The sequence below is a fragment of the Vombatus ursinus genome, unplaced genomic scaffold, assembly GCF_900497805.2.
Source record: "Vombatus ursinus unplaced genomic scaffold, bare-nosed wombat genome assembly UNPS02014864.1, whole genome shotgun sequence".
Classification (NCBI taxonomy): Eukaryota; Metazoa; Chordata; class Mammalia; order Diprotodontia; family Vombatidae; genus Vombatus; species Vombatus ursinus.
The window spans coordinates 5,356,605-5,374,598 of NW_020954642.1; the positions used below are offsets into that span (position 1 = coordinate 5,356,605).

The window sequence follows — 17,994 nt, forward strand, 5'->3', positions numbered from 1 at the left end:
GATCAGAACTGGGCCCGATCCTGGGTAAATATGATGTGCCCTCTGGCTCACTTAAACTTTCTCTTGAGTGCGGCAGATGTTTGTCCTACAGATGCAGGCCTGGCATGATTGCATCTAAATTCTAGTAGGGTTCAGTGATTGAAAGAGTTATCTGAGTATAGTTAGGGTGAGTGTAGGAGAGCTGTGCAGTAGGGAGGAATGAAATTGTTGTATGTGGAAGATTACTTTGATAGTGCTGGATAGATAGCTGGGAGGGAGAGGAAGGATTAGAAGTAGGTAGGCTAGGTTTGAGGTGATGTGGGCTTCAACTCTTAGCCCAGACTGCTTCCTTTAATCCCAACTCATCTCACACTTGGCTTTAGCCAAATCTCCTCTCATTAATGTGTCATCTGGTCAACCAGGACTAGTTGTTTCAATAATCTTTGATAAGGTTGTTTAGCTTTCCTTTGTTCACCTTGCACAATGTATCAGCCCTCTTCTCTTTCTCCAACCTCTTTAACCTAATGACTTGTGTCTCTTTCTAACTGCTTTTCCCTTCTGTTTTCCATTGCATGAACAGAATGTAATGTCATTTGTTAACTGCCCGTTGCCCATTCAGAACACATGCACCTTGTGTTCCTTGTTAATTTCACTCTTCCATTCCCACTTTAAAGTGGTTTACTTTTTCCTAGGACAGGGAACAGGGACATATGCAGATTTGATTTCTTTCAGACTGGGAGACTAGGCTTGAAACCAAGAAGTGGACTCTAAAGCAGGGCATTTTTGAAGAAGAATCATCCTGGAAAATTATAATAGAATATATTCCAAAGGCTATCTCTTGAACTCCAAGTTTAGAGAAGCTTCTGAATGTGATGCCCAGTTAGAGACACCATGGAGAATCCAGGACCAATATTTTAGGCAAATAATAATTTCACAAAGAAAACCCCTTTTGGGCAGATAAGAATTAAGTGTAATGAATTTGGAGAAAACATCAGTCTAAGTTCAGTTCTTGTTATACAACATGGAGTTCCTATGAGAGAGAGACTCTACAAATATGATACTCATGGAAAAATCTTCAAATACAATTCAGATGTCATTAAATATAAGATACTCTGTGGAGAGAACATATCCTGTGTATGTAATGAATGTGGGAAAACTTTCAGTGATAGAGAATTCATACTGGTGAGAAACCTGAAGAATATAATAAATGTGGGAAAGCTTTCAGGTAGTGTGTTCACCTTACTCAACATCAGAGGATTCCCACTGGTGAGAAACCTTATGAATGTGGCATATGTGAGAAAGCCTTCTTTTGTAGTACAAGTCTTACTAGATACCAGAAGATTCATACTAGAGAAAAACTTTATGAATGTAACGAATGTGGGAAAGCTTTCTATTAGAGTACCTATCTAACTCTACATCAGAGAATTCATACTGCAAAGAAACTCTATGCATGCAATGAATGTGAGAAAGCCTTTAATCAGAGTACAGCCCTTGCACAACATCAAAGACTTCATACTGAAGAAAAACCACGTGGGAAGACCTTCAGTGACAGATCATCCCTTTTTTGTGATCGGGCGATTCGTACTGCAGAGAAACCGTATGAATGCATTGAATGTGGGAAAGTCATCAGATGGAAAACATATCTTGTTCAACATCAGGGAATTTACATTGGAGAGAAACCATAAATAAATGTAATGAATGTGGGAAAGCCTTTGGTGACAGATCATCGCCTACTAAACATCAAAGAGTTCATACTGGAGAGAAACCCTATGATTATAAGGAATGTAGGAAAGCCTGTAGCCTGTCACTACAGGTCATCCCTTACAAAATATCAGAGTCCATATGGGAGAGAAATCTTTTCAATGCCACACATGTGGCAAAGCCTTTAAGTTAAGTTGAGCCCTTATCAGACATCAGAAACTTCACAGTGGGAAATAACTCCACAAAAGTAGTATGTGATAGAAGAGATTCCTTCTGAATCACCTTTTAGTTAAATACCCTAGATAACTGGTTCTCAGAGTATGGAGACCACTGAGAATCTTTGAGACCTTTTAAAGTGAGCCACAAGGTCAAGACTATTTTCATAATATGAAGATGTCTTAATTTAATATACAATAAATATTGATAGATATAACCCACATAAACAAAAGCTCTTTTTTGGGGGGGCGGAGGCCCTCAATGGTTTTTAAGAGTATAAGGGGCTCTTAATACCAAAGAAGTTGAGAATTATCGATTTAAGATGTCACCAGTTTGTCATTTGTGATTCTGTTTGTGGTGTCTGGCAGATAAAATTGCATTTTCCAAGTGTTAGTGGGAAGTGTGCTGGTTTGTGCTAGAACTCTCAGATAACAGTTACTCAACTTGAAGGTTTTTTTTTTAAAGGTAAAAATTTGTTTCAATATTCAACTTAACATTTTGTAACAAAGAAAACAATGGGATTTACTGCAACAGAATTGAACAAATGAAGTATGCACTGTAAGTACACTGTGTGAATTTCTTGTAGTAGCAAGAGTAGGTGTTAGAGTTAAAGCTGTTCATTTTCTCCTTTGTTTAAAAACAATGTATAGTTTCTTGAACTGCTATCTTTTTAGTGGTAACTGCTTCACATTGTACCCTTGTGTTTTCCAAGGCAGACTATGCCTTTAAAATTCCTGAACCAACCCTTACTACCATTGAATTTTTCATCCTTTGGTCTATATGTGTATTGTGATTTCATAATGTCAAAAAGTCTCCAAGCTATGGTTTGAATGATGATTAAACTCAAAGATCACAGCCTTGATTTTGGTCTTGAATCAAAAACAGTTAAGACTTTTCATCTCACAATCCTGCATGTAATCTCTTAATAAACGGTGAATTGTAATTCTATTACTTCCCTCCTTGCCCCCACCAATTATTTTTAAGGACTGAATATCCCATAATTTAAGGAGATTTCATTTTAAACAAACATATTAGAACTCATATCCCAATGAATTTTGTCATATCTCATGTAGGGACTTGATTTAGTGGCTACTAAAATCCCTCCTATTTCTGAGATTCTATCATTCTAAGAAGTCACTGTGGAAGACTATTCATTTATTCCAATGCTTTTGCTCAAAACAAGAGTGAAACTTTTCTGTTAGGATTTTCCCATAAACAGTTTATCAGCCACCTAAGAAATCAGCCATATTATATCCTTCTGTCAATCATATGCATGCACTCTATGTCTTTTGTTCAAAAGGCACTTATACTAAGTTAACCAATCTTTATATGTCATGGTCTACACAGTTTTCTCACCATTCTGGTTGCCCTTTTTAAAATGTGCTCTCATTTGTCAATGTTCTTTCTAATATGTGGTTCCCAGAAATAAACTTCATATTCCTGATGTGGTATGACCAGGTAGGGTACAATGAGATTATCACCTCTCATTTTTATGGATATCCTATCCCTCTTAATGAATCCTAAGATAGTAATAGGATTATTTGGGGGGGGGGTCAGGTAGGGAAGGGGTAGGTGTTATGTCACACTACTGGCTCTGTAGAACTTGTAGTCCACTAACATTCTCCAGCTTTGTCTTCTCTATGCTATACCTGTAAAATATGGGCTTAAAGAACTGGCTGGGATTTATAGATCAAAGGGATAAGTATTTTCTGAGAGTAATTTAGACTATCATGATCTTTGAACTGCAAGAGAGATTTGTCAACTACAGGAGAACAGAACTGGGTTCTCTTGGGGGAAGTGGGTCTCTAACCCCACCTAGGATTTAATAAGCTGAAATGGAAAGTAGCACAGGGACAACTGTCAAAAAATTTTGAAAGGAGGCTGAATCTACAGCAGAGAAAGAAGAGATCAGGGTGGGTAATTGGACATTTCAGAACAGAGAACTTGGGCTAAACTTACCAGTTTTATTCATCTCATCAAGGACTGTTGGAAGTTCTCCCCTAAAAGTCTGCTCTTCCTCTAATATTCCTTCTCTGCAATTGTCCAGTAACAGATACTGTAATATGCTCCATTTTTGTTTTTGTTTTTACCTAAACATCTCCTGTATGTTGATCTGGTTTCAAATATAAAGAGGCCAGGAGTTGGCTAGAGATATAAAAAAATTAAATTAGAGTAGAGAGCCAAATCTTTTCTTGAATGTTAGAAATTTTCCACAGGGCTCTAACCTATTAATGGCTGTACTTCTTATCCAATATAAATTCCATAACATAGCAGAGAAGGGGGACCACATCGACTAACAAGCTAGCTAATTATTGATTAGCCACCGGTTATATTAGTTGATTAAATAGTTGATTAAATCTTTAGAGAGAAGGGCAATAAGGAAGGAGATGGTTCTGAATAAAGAAAAGATCATACCCTCAACCACTCCCATGAAGGAGATTGGCAAGGCCTATAGAAAAACAGGCACTCTATAGAACTCAAAACATGTGATGCACTCCCCAATAGGGATTAGCCACCTGGACAGGCTGGATGTTATCTCTCTTATCTTCAGACAAACTGGAGTCTGTAAAAACTCTTCCATGACTCTCTTTAGCATATAAGGCAATCCAACTGGAGGTACAAACCAAACATCTCTAGGTGTCCCTTTCACATTTAGGACACATTAAATGTCTCCTACATTTAAATGTTTCTCATGGAAGTCCGAACAAACATTTCTTCTGGGTCTCTTCATGATAGGGCACCCAAAATTTTCCCAAGAAATCCCTGTTGATGTACATGTTGATTTCAGTGAAATTTCTGTCTCACCCCTCCCTAGGATCAGGTTAACAAAAGGGAAGAAGTATGGTATTCCCAAAATGGATTAATAATAAATAGCTAGCATTTATATACTGCCTTAAAGGACTGTTGGAAGTTCTCCCTCAAAAGTCTGTTCTTCCTCCAACATTCCTTCTCTGTGATTGTCCAGTAACAGATACTGTAATATGCTCCATTTTTGTTTTTGTTTTTACCTAAACATCTCTTTATATTTGTTACCTCATTTGTAATAAGCAATTTTGTTCAATTATTGGTGTTTCTAGGCCAACAAACAAACCTTATCCTATAGTCCATAAGTCTTAGGCAGAGCTGGGGACACTATCTCTCCATTCCTTCCTGTGAGTCCATTCTCTGTTCTCTCTTTTTGTCTCTTTTAAAATTTCTAGGTATGAATCAAGTTTTGATCCTGGCTCAAAGATTTCAAAATCTCAAATCAACCCTTAGGGCTATGAGGGAATAATTCTCCCTCTGAACTACAGATCCCAGGATGCCAGTCAGTTCTCAAACCCCTATTACACTTTTCTAGCTCTTTCTGCTGCCTCAGTCTAGTCCATCTTTAAATTGGAGGGAGTCTGTTGAGCCCAGGAAAACTCAGCAGTGGCAGAGCAAGTATGGCACAGTGGAGAGAGTGCTGTGCTTAGAATAAGGAGGGTATTAGTTCCCATCCTGATTCTGACAGTAGCATTTGGCATATTAGGTTTAAATTAGCAAGTCCTGTAGCTTCTTTGTGTAACAGCCAAATCCCTGAGAATTATTTACAAAATCATAGATATTTATGGACTATAGCAGTGGACAATCAATCTCAAAAGGTTGTTGTAAGGAAAACGCTTTGTAAACCTTAAGGTCCTATATAAATGTGAGTCCAGCCTATATTTCTTCATCTTGTCTACAAGTATATTGAGAAAGACCTTTGTTGAAATCCAGGTAACCTATGTCTACAACATTCCTTCAATACAAATAGGCTTGTAACGCTGTCAAAAAAGGAAATTAAGGTATTGCAGCGCCACCCACCTCCATACTCCAACAATAAAATTTGAAACAAAACTAGAATGTTCTTAAGCCACACTCAGATGGATAATAATCATAATAAAAAATTAGTAGAAAAAAGAAATTAGCAAACAATTAGCAAACATAAAGACATTTCTTGATTATTGCAACCACAAATACAGTGAAAACTTTTTTGTGATCCTTGAGCATAACTATCAGGTGAATCATTAAAGACAGTGATATATATTACCAAAGGTGTTTATTGGTGTTGGATAATTTGTACAGTAGTCCCAAGTCCAATTGGAAGAGGTATTCTCTGTAGTGAAATTCCCCAAATGTCTCTGTTTGCAGATGCCATTGTAATAGTTGTATCACCACTACAGGGCCTTTTCATTGAAATCTACAGCTATTCAAAAGATTGGCTGAGCAGCCACACCCCCAGTGTAGAATATATATTATCCAAATTATAACATTCAGTTGGAGAGATGGCCCATTGAATTGGTCTTTTGCTATATATACCTTGGACAGGTATTGCAGATGGATAGCAAACCAGGTCTAGAACTGAAGATCAGATTGGTTTGTTTTGGGGAAATTATACACAGATTTTTCAGTAAAGTTTCTTCTTGCAATAAAAGTCTATCTGTTCAATGCCAGTATTCTCCCAGTAATGTCATATGGCTGACCTTGAAGACAGGAAGACCTGGGTTGAAATTCCCCCTTTGATACTTCTTATTTATGTAGCTCTGGGAAGGTCACTGGGTCCTTGTAAGCTACTCCCTATGTAGCCATCGATAGTTTGGATCTGCAACCTGAATAAGTAGAGGGAGTCTCCACCACAGGAGTTTGCTACCCTGATGAAATCACAGATCCTTTGCATATTTACGTAATGTTATATGGCCATGAACATGGACTGTAATCCTAGAAAGATCAAGATTTCTGGTGATCCTAAGGACAACAGATAGATACAAGAGGAGTGCAATGCACTGTAGCACATTGCGAATGATGAATTGTAAGAACCATCCTCAAGAAAACATATGATGAGAAAAAAGAAGTAGACCAGTTGCATAATAAGAGCAAGCAATAATAGTTGTACAAACCAAGCACCTCATGGTTGCCTACAAAATGTTAAAAAGACCAAGAGAAAAGTTGCTGTAGGAGCGACATCTTTATGTGGGCTGGGCTGGTTTTACTTTAAAGGGGCAAGGATGCCATCCTATGGGGTTGACTGGTCTAGGGAAGTAGGGCATAAGTCAATAATATGGTTTCCAGGTCATCTAATGCATAAAAAGTCCAGGCTATGGAGAGCTGGTGCTTCTCAGGTTTATCAGAATCCTGATTGACATGCAAGTCAGTAATTACATCTTTCTGACCTGCATTTGCTAGAATGTCAAAGGTGGAGGTTGAGGAGAATAATGTCTTTATGAGTCAGTGATTGTATCCTTTAAAATTTTTCTTTTAAGTACTTTTTAATTGAATTATATATGGTCCATGAGTATTTCACTGCATTCTAATTCTGAGCCTGAATTACTAAACTGGTCTGAATTAGGCCTGTCTCACAACAAAGCTGTATAGTGTCCCTGTTGGAGATTTTGTGGAGGAACTTAAAATAGAAATGGTCTGCATTGCATTTTTACCAATAGATACAGTGCTCATAATGATAAAATTAAGGACCCTTTGAAGTAATAAAAAATATAAGAAAGAAAAGCATATCTTCCTCATTTTCTTTATAGTCTCCAAATATATACTAAATAAAGTTTTATTTTCTAAAGACAATTTAGTCTGAAGCCAGTGGATCTTTGATCTCATCCATTTGTGTATTCTTCCCGTAAGTCAAGACTGTAACCCATCTAGATCTCATTTTGTGTGATTCCTGTCTTTATCATTCCATAGATGTTCCATGCAAGTCCTATGATTCATTCTAGAGGCTTTCTTCTAGGAATTTTTACATTTTGTAAGTAGCAATGCTGCTAAAATGCCCTGTTACCTCTTACTTTTGCTATATGACCAACCCACCTCCTTTTTCTGTCTTACATTTATTGGATGCTTTGCTGATTGCCTTAAACCACTTGTGGCACATAGGTTATTGCTGGTAGTGTGCCCAAGTGTATGATTTAGATGCTCTCCCTTCTTCCCCTTCCCTTCTGTCTCCCCCAGCATTCATGACCACGGTCCACCTCCTGATGAGCGTCTTCCTAGTTATGTAGGTTGGTCTTCTGACAGTATATTACCAGCAGTAACCTATCTGTATATGCCAGTAATATGTCCAGTATACTCCACTGCCCTTTCGGTCACCTAAAATTTTGATTCTTCAAAGAGTATTCTAAGATTTATAACCATAAATACCAACGGAAGAATATTGGTTTTAGAATTTTTCTGTTGGGGGCAGTTTCAGAATATTAAAAATAGCTGTATACTTTCCCAAATATAATTCAACATTTTTTCACCTATTCAACTATAGACCAGGGTCAGTATCCACCTACAATGCTTGTCCTAGATATATGTACTACTATACTAACTCTATGGACAAGCTATCTAACTATGTCATAGTCTGGACAACATATTTTTCAGCTGCTTAGTTCTTCGTATATGGATTTTTAGGCTAATCTCAATGAGATCTCTAGATCAAGATGCTCTTGATGACAGTAAGCATCGCACCATCATTATATATATATACATATAAATATATATCTGTAGGGTCTTACCATTTTTGTGATATGCTAATCTTTTCTGATTCCTCTTCTCTTAAAGAGAGAGTTCATAATATATAAGCATGAATTTCTGAGTAGTCTACAAGCTTTTGGCTCCTTTTGTTTATTAAATTCTAACCATATTTTCTGATATCTTATTTGCTATCTTTTCCTATGTCCATCTTTTCATGTATGGAAGTTATTAAGGATTCAAAATATGTGCTGACTTAGTTTGGAAGATCTTTTCATGACCTCTTCATCTTGTGCAGCAGATAATACTGCTTAAGTTGCAGTTATCTCCATTGTGGTAATTTTATTTATGCTTATCAGGAGCACTGCAAACGAAGATGATCAATTATCCCATGAAATAATATTTTTACTACCATTTAGGTGCATGATAATGCCAACTTCACTAACTCCTTTACCTCATATCCAAGGAGAACGTTTAAGACACAATCTTATTTGGCTACAACTTTCTTCCGATATTTGGTTTTATTTATTAAGAGAACACCAGTATTGATATGGTTCAGTTTTTCTAATAATTTGTCAAATTTTTGGTCACTAGACAAAGATTTCATGTTTAGAGTACCAATAGGTAAGCTAATTTTATAGATATTATAAAAAACTATAACATCTTCTCTGCAGAAGTGGAAGAGGACCATTTGAGTTGTTTTTGTTTTTTGTTATTTTTCATGGCATTTCACTCCAGGTAATGAGATTCTCATAGGATCATAGTGTTCGAGATGGAAGGGAATGTAGAAGCTATCTAGTTTAATTCCTTTATATTGCTAGAGGAATTGAGGGAGGCCTAGAGAGGTTGTGATTTCTCCAAGGCCACACAATAGTAGAGCAAGGATTCAAACTAAGGCCCACTAACTTCAAATCCAGCACTCTATCCCCTGTATCTTTAAGATTTGGAGAAAGGAATTGTTCTGCATATTCATCACAAACAGGGAATCATTTAATGGAGATCCTAGAGAATTCCATTAGTCATGTGGCCATCCCTGGGCCGTAGGGTGCTTTACTCTAAAGGATATGACAGGCTTGTCTAATCAGGAGATGCTCTGTACCTTTTGAGACAAAGATTAGGATTGAGTGACCTAACCTCTTTGTCAGTCACTCCTATGGTAGAAGAAGAAGTGTCCATGAAGGCAGCATCAGTTTGTGGAAATGGTTATTTATTTTTTCCATGAGGCCCAAATCCTGAGCTGTGACCTTTGTGTACTAACTCCATATAATTCTATATCTGGTATGTACAATAATGTGTAGGCCAATAGGAAGGGACTCTTCCTTTCTTTGTTTTGGGTATCCAGATGGGCACATAAATGAATCAATAAATCTCACTATTGCTGGAAAAAAAGGACACAGTTATAAAAAGGATCCATGGTACGTAAAAACTAATTACTTACAGGGTATCTAATTATGTTTAAAGTATTTACATATACATAGATATAATGGGAAAGAACTAGTATGTCATCCATCATTCCAAACAAAGACTTACTTTTCACATCTTGATCAGGCAGAGGCATCAACAGGCTGTGACCCAAGTATCTGACTTAGATGGTCTCCTTTCTTCTTTCCCTTCCTTCTTGTCTCCCCCAGCATTCATCACTATAGTCAACCTACTGGTAATGACCCTTTTCCTAGTTATGTAGGTTGGTTTTCTGACAGCACATTCAATAGGACTATAGTTAAAGCTTTTGCAACTTCATCAACCTATCAGAAATTGCTCTTCATTGGCATAGTCTTTGAAAACTTTGAAAACTTATACCACAATGAATTATCTGAGGTGTGACTTTGAAGAGTTAAGGAATATAGACCCCTAAGTATTTAATCAAAGACTAACAAATAAACTACAGGAAAATGAAAAAAAATATTATATCTAGTATAGATTTATGCCAGGAATATAAATATTTTCAATATTAAGGAAATAATATTATAAATTATGTTAATAACAACAATAATTAAAATTACAGCTTTATATTATATATGATTATATGTATATTGAGACCTTTAATAAAATTGTTGTTCAGTAGTTTTAGTCCTGTTCAACTGTCTGTGACCCCATTTGGGGTTTTCTTGGCAAAGATGCTAGAGTGGTTTGCCATTTCCTCCTCCAGATCATTTTATTGATGAAGAACTGAGGTACACAGGGTTACGTAATTTGCCCAGGGTCACACAGCTACTAAGTGTCTGAAGTCAGATTTGAATTCATGAAGATGAGTCTTCCTGACTCTAGCAACAGCATTTTATCCACTGTGCCACCTAGCTGTCCCACAGAGAAATGGTAGTTTAATAAAATACAATATTCATTTGTGCCAATTCCTTTAAAAATTGAACAGAATAATATTTTATCATAATAAAACAATTATTTGAAATGAAGGGCTGACATAAAATGGAAACTGTTAAAAGCATTACCACCGAAAGGTGCAAATAAGAGTTGCCCAATTTGGTCATTTTTATTCAACATATTTTGTCTAAAGCATGAAAAACCAAAGGAATACACATTGGTGACAAAGGGACGAAGATATTTCTAGTTGTAAAAGAGGCTTGGAAAGTTACGGCAAATCTGTACGGCATACTAAAAAGCAGAGACATCACCTTGCTGACAAAGGTCCACATAGTCAAAGCTATGGTTTTTGAAATGTATGGTTGTGAAAGTTGGACTATAAGGAAAGTTGAACATGCTAGAATGTGGTGCTAGGGAACACTTTTGAGAATCCCTTGGACAACAAAGAGTTCAAATCAGTCAATACTTAAAAAAATAACAGGCTATTCATTGGAAGGTCAAATATTGAAGCTGAAGCTTAAATACTTTGATCACATAATGAGAAGATTGGACTCACTGGAAAAGATCCTGATGTTGGGAAAGATTGAAGGTAAAAGGAAAATGGGATGGTAGAGGATGAGATGGGTAGACAGTGTCTTGGAAACAATGAACATGAACATACTTCAAGAGATAGTAGAGGATAGAAGGGCTTGGCATGCTGTGATCCATGGGGTTATGAAGAATCAGACATGATTGAACGACTACTCAACAACAACAACAAAGATTAAATGATTGCCTATCTAAAAAATCTAAGATGCCCAACAAAAATATGAATTGAGTTAATAAATTAGTAAGTAATGATATATAAAATAAACTTACACAAAACATTCACTTTTTTATATGAATAACAAAAAAATAGGGGCAATTGAGAAATACTACTTTAAATATCAACAAATTTTGGGTATCCACCTATCAAGAAACATACAATATATCTATTCAGGGAACTCTGAAATCAATTTAACAGATATAAGCAATTAAATTGAATAATTGAAGGGATATCCCTCAAAATTATTTCTATCACTTTAATATTATAATTATACTAAATTTTAGCAAATATTCCAGTGCTTCACTAATTATAGTTTTACTTAAGTCACAATGAAGATATCATGTGTGTCACTTTATAGCATTAGATGAAATAAAAATTATATAGGGAAATAAATATCCAAGAGTATTAATGTGAAATCATAGGTCTGGACTCCCCTCTCCCCAAATCAATAAAAATGGTGAGGAGGAACGAAACAAAAAACAAGAGCTAATGGAGGCATATTAGCTGTGGAATAGCCAATCTGAAATAGAACCAAGAATTTACAAGAGATTATTAGCATTGAGTAAACACAAGATTAGAAGGGAAATATCATTCAAGAGAATTTTGAAAGAGAAATGAGATAGCTAGTATGGTAAAATGAGTTTAGACATGCTCTGTATAGAAAGACTACAAGAATTCTAATTGATAATAACCTAAAGAAAAATTTTTAAATGAGAAATTACCTCAGTTGTGGGGAGGAAAAAATGTACTGGAACATAGAAGAAATTATTGGAGATGAAAAATGGGCTTTATATAAAAATAAACAGTTTTGTATGACAAATTCAACATAAAAATAGAATCAATAGATCATTGGTGAAATAAATTATGGTAAATATATCTCATATCAGCACATCAAGAAGCTGTGATCTTGTCAGTGTGCAAACACCGTTCACTGATATGGATTGCAGGCCTGTAACAGTACGGCAATTCTTAAACTTCATGTTCTCAGGACCCCTTCACACTCTTAAAAATTACTGAGTTCTTGTTTACATGGATTATGTCTATCATTACTGACTATATTAGGAATTAAAACATCATAGTAATAATTATGAAAATACTTTTGACCTCACCAAACCCTTGATAGGTTCCAGGAGTCTTTGGATCACACTTTGAGAACCACTAACATAGAAGATAAGTTCCAGAGGATTGACTAAGGCTCATATATTTCACAATATGATGAAATGAATGGATAAAAATGTGTCTGTCGTATAAGAGTGAAACACTCCCTTGTGATAAAAGAGTTATGATGAAAGGAGCCACAAGGCAACTGATTGTCATGCCCTTTGCAGAAGCAATGATTTAATTACTAATTTAATTATCATTCTTAGAGAAAAGGGTGGAAATAGGCGAACATTGAAGCAGGGTACGTAGTAAGATACCCAGGGTGGATGGATGGATGGAATGTGAAGCATGGGCTGGGGCCAGCTAAATATAGTGGATTAGGTGATTTTGCACTCATCAATTTAGACAGTTCATCTTCAGGGTGTAGTCCCAGAACTAAATAGATTAACAGTCTCCAGGGAGAGGGGAATGTTTTCTAGCTCATATTTGTCCAGCACATTACAGTTTACAAGTCATTTTCTAAGCATTCCATCCTCTGATTTTTCTCTGCAGCTATATGAGATAGGTAATGCAGGTATTACATTTAACAAATAAGGAAATTAGAGCTGGGGGAGTTGAAGGGACTTGCCCAAGGTTAAACAGCTATTAAATGACGACGACATTTGTCGCCAACAAACTTGTGGGATTCATCCAAGTCCTCACTACCATTAGTTCGTTAGGACCTACAGTTTAGACAAGTTGGCCTTACTGGAGCTCCCAAGGATTCGGGCTCTCCTACTTTCCCTTGCCATTCCTGGAGTCAGGAAGACCCAAGTTCAAGTCCTGCCTCAGACATTCACTAGCTGCATGAACCTAGGCAAGTCATTTAACCTCTTTGCACCTCAGTTTCCTCATCTGCAAAATGAAAAAGTTGGATTCAATGATCTCTAACTACAGTCTCTTCCTGCTCTAAATCTGTGATCCTATGATCCTTCCTTGCCTCTAGCCACAGAAACTATGGGCAATACTATAGGTGAATGTGTTTGATTTTGCCCTACTTTATTACTGGGCTTATAACAGTGTTTCACCCATCTCTCTCCCAGGTTGTCTCTACAGCCTAGAATTTGGGGGTTTGGACTACTCTGCTGTTTGAGAGTCTATCCTCTATACTTTCTCCTTTCCCTGGGTTTAAGATATAAAGGTATTGGGATATGTGTGTAAGACAGAGACTGCTCTGGGCCCCTTTCTCTTTAAACACAAACTTGCTGCTTTTGCATGTGGGTAGGGACACAACAAATTCATTTTCTCAATGCTAAAGCCCTATACTTTTGTCACTACCAATTGAAATAAGCAACCTTTCCTTTCTACTTCAGTAGGCATGTGTTAGTAACAATAAGGAATCTGGGATAGCTAAGTTAGAGGATGGTAAAATTGCTGTTGTCAATAGCCCTGTTGAAGCCCTTCGCTTCTCACTTATGCTGGGGTTGTGCAAGGCCAGCACCTAAAAACTTGTAGAAGTAGAACTTGCTGGATAGTAGTCTAGCCCTATTAATTACACTGCTACTTAAAATGTGTCTGTCTTTGAAGGAAGGAAAGGGAAAGAGGATGGTTTTGTAATAATGGAGCAGTGCATTTAGATTCCTTTGTGTTATACAAGTCCTTTGGGGAGTCTTGTATGCTGAGCTAGTCTGTGTACTGTGTGAAGTCTTACACACAGAGCACCCTGATGGGTTTGTGCACTGGTGTTTTGTGTGACAGTAAGCAACATCTGTATCTTGGCAACAGTTGAACCTTTTCCTTTTTTCTCATATATGGGTGATTTCCTGCATCCTCTGGAACTGATTTTTTCAAAATTATGGAGAATTTCTGAGAGGAAATGCTAATTCCTCTGTCTCCTCACCATTGCAGGTATTGTTTCTGTTGACAGCCCAGGTTTCCACATTTTTAACCTTAGGATATTCAGATATAGGCATTTGGAGAGGAAAAGTGAGGAAGCAGTGGTCTAGCCAGGCCTCCATTTAGTTTCCTGCTCTTTTATTTTTTTGGCTAGGTAATGGAGTTAAGTGACTTGCCCAGGGTCACAGAGCTAGTAAGTGTTATGTGTCTGAGGCCAGATTTGAACTCAGGTCCTCCTGAATCCAGGGCCAGTGCTCTATCCACTGGGCCACCTAACTTCCCCTAGATTCCTGCCCTTGAAAGACATGAAATGAAACACTCCACCCCCACATGCAAAATCAAAGTCTTTTCCCCAATTTCTCCTTTCTTGTCCACACAACCACGTTGGCTTTATTGTACTCGAGCAAGGTCAAAACTCATGTGTATGATTAGGGTAGGGCCTAACTGGAGCTATGTTGTCTCAAACTAAAAAATCTTAGCAGATGCACTCAAACCCACCCCAGTGAAAACCTGGTTTGGGATTAACTCTATAAAAAGAGCCTTGAAGCTAGATGAAGTTTGTTTTAGTTTCTTGTAATCTACCAACTTTGAGTATTTAACCTGCTTTTCCTTCTAGATTGGACATACTCAAAAAAAGTGACCTTAAGCAATTGCTTATTGGTGGAACTCAGGATTTCCCTCCTCTTTGCCTCCTTCCTCCCCCTAGTCCTTTCCTATCTCTTTGAGGTTCCATTTTTAACTTACAGCTTTCTTACCCACAGGTACTTCCCTGGCTAAGCATCATTTTGTCTTACCCAGAGTTTTCTGTCTGATAGTATGCTGCTTCTCACGAGTTGCCAAACCTCAACTTATTTGAAGCATTCTGCTCATCTCCAGTCCTTCTGATCTATCTGGCTTGGAGAATCTCCTCTAAAAGCGTCAGGACCATACTGCTTCTGGTAACTTTTGCTGATGCCTTTGGTTAGGTTGTTTCCATCCTGCCATTCATTATCACTATATATAAAAGACTCACACTAGGCTATATGGGCTCTACTTCCCTTCTCTGAACTGATTGGGGGGGAGGGATAGGAAAGAAGGGAGCACTTTGGTGTACTCTCTAGCAAGGGTCTTCAGATCCCAAGGGATATGTGATCAACTACCTATCCACCCTTCCTGCAGAAGTCAATATTGGGGCTTAACACAACCTACTCTTCATGCCTTACCTCTGAGCAATTTTTCATTCCACACTGTGCAAGCCCCCAACTTTTCCTCTGGTATGGGGGTAAGCCCAGGGTAGTTATAACCCAAACCCTGCTTGTTACCTATAGCAACATCTGAGCAGATGTCATTGGTAATGAGCCACCTACCCCAACCACCCTATATGCCCACTCCCTATCTCTCCAGATCAATTTGTGGCTGTGGCACTAGACTTCTAATTGGTTTCCCATCTCAAGTCTTTCCCTACTCTAATCCATTCTTCAGACAACCACCAAAGTGATTTTCTTAGAGCAGATCTGACCATATTCCCCCAAATTCAAGAAACCTCAGTGGCTCCCTGTTCCTTCTAGGTTCAAATGTGAACTCCAATGTTTGTCATTTAAAGACCTTCACAATCTGGCCTCAACCTACCTTTCTAGCCTTGTTATACATTTCTGTCCCTCATGCACTGTACAATCCAACCAAATTGGCCTTCTTGTTGTTCCTCATCCTTATAGAAAACATCCAAAATATTCAAATATGAATAGGGTATTAAACATCCATTAAGTAGAACCATGAAAAGAAAGAGGAATGCATTTATGGAAGAAAATTTCTGCTGAGTTGAATTCAGAAACAATTCACTTTTGCTTATTGTTTTTTCATTGTGTATGATGATTGTCTTCACGCAAAACATGACTCCGGAAGAGCTATTATGTTCACTGTTCTAACCTGTTGTTTATTGTAATTTGTATTAGTGTATATGTTTTATAATGTGTGTACAGTAGAGCATGTATGTAATTTATAAATAAATTCATATAAATGTATAAATAGGGGAGTGTGCTCAACAATTGTTTTTTTTTTTTTTTTACCGATAGGGTATGTAATCAAAAAGTCTGGAGACTACTGTTTTTTAGAGGAATCGTTATTATGCCACAGCCCCCAAAATGAATGAAACTTTTCTTAAGCATCCCAAGGTCCTATTATCTTTTTTGGCTGCCACATCACACTTCTGATACATTGAAATCAATTAAACCTCAATATTCCGCCCTACTATGATTGCGGGCTTGAACTCCACAAAAATACCTGCCCCCACCAAATCTGGATATCTTGGCTGCAACATTTAATCTCTTTCTCACCTCTGCTTTCACCAATTAAACTCCCCAGACCACAAAGCTGCTTTTCCTAGGGTCTTTGCTTATAAGGCACACACAAATAATAGCAATCAATTAATCAACAATCATTTATAAAACATTTCCTACTTTGTACTTTTTAGACCATCAGAAAAATTTTCCTCCTCCCCCACCTCCATTGGATGGCTTTGCTTAACAAGTTAGAGTTGACAAGTAAGAAGACACAAAGGCATCTAAGCACTATTCTCCATTCAGGAGTTCAAATAACCAAAAAACCCTTTAGATTGGTCTAAAGAGCAATGTTTTAGCATGAAAATATAGGCTGAGGTGAGACACTAGATTCTCAGAGTAGATCCAGTAGAACAACATGAAGAAAGGAATATTGTATGAAAAAGCATGATAATTTGCTTCAAAGAAGCAGCCTCAGAAAACATCACTTCATGGTAGCATGTGCTGTTTACACTTCCAGCTCAGCTGAAGGCCCAGTAGCTGTGGGTTTGGACAGTAACTCTCCTTCTAATATGCCTCCCCATTTTTTTAAAAACAACTATCACTTTAATGTTTAAAAAAATACTTTGTATACACACAGGGGTTTGCTGGTAAATATTTAACAACTGGTTCCAAAAAAAAAAAAGCTTGCGTGACATACTTTTAAGTTTCATCTGCATTAACATTTTCTCTGTCTCTTAATTCTAGAGAATCAGGAAAACAATAAAGCCCCAATTTTTGCATATGCCGATTTCTAATGCTGACACTTAAATTTTAACAATCAGCTCTAGTGAATTAATTTAATCTGCTCTAGCACACTCCTCCTAATATATAGCTAAGTTGATTCTCACAACAACCCTGTTAAGTAGGTAGTTAATTTCATTATCCCTGTTTTATAGGAGATGAATAAAAGGTTTAGAAAGGTCAAATGACTTGTCCATTTGGGGTAACCTGGCTAGGGAGTGGTGGAGTTGGATTTGAAACTAATGCTATTTCTTTGGCCACCTGCTGTCACCTCAAAGTCATGACCAAAAATGGTAGAAGTCTTCAACCAGATCAGGGACATGGAGGTTTCCATGGTTTTTTTTTAGGCTTAACTTCAAAGAACTTGAGGGAAGTCCCATTATCCACCCAAGTCCAGGATCTCACCCAGTCACTGAATTTGAGAGTTGGAAGAGACTTTAGCAATGGGTGGGTTGGCCATCTAGTGCAACTTACACTTTTTTGGACAATATGTTCTGCTTG

The 17,994-nt window shown here is 37.3% G+C and overlaps 1 protein-coding gene across 3 annotated transcripts in view; it reads left to right on the top strand.

The window, feature by feature from the left end:
* LOC114027885 (zinc finger protein 69 homolog) overlaps positions 1–16,413 on the top strand; it is a 50,560-nt gene extending 34,147 nt beyond the window's left edge. The window contains exon 5 of one of the 3 annotated variants that reach the window (XM_027842059.1): positions 15,217–16,413. In XM_027842059.1, the coding sequence (XP_027697860.1) occupies positions 15,217–15,311 (95 nt within the window). In that variant the 3' untranslated portion in view covers positions 15,312–16,413. Of the gene's footprint in view, positions 1–671; positions 1,135–15,216 lie in introns of those variants that run through there. The other 2 variants (XM_027842060.1, XM_027842058.1) reach the window with 2 other exon arrangements.
* Positions 16,414–17,994: the final 1,581 nt, after the last annotated feature.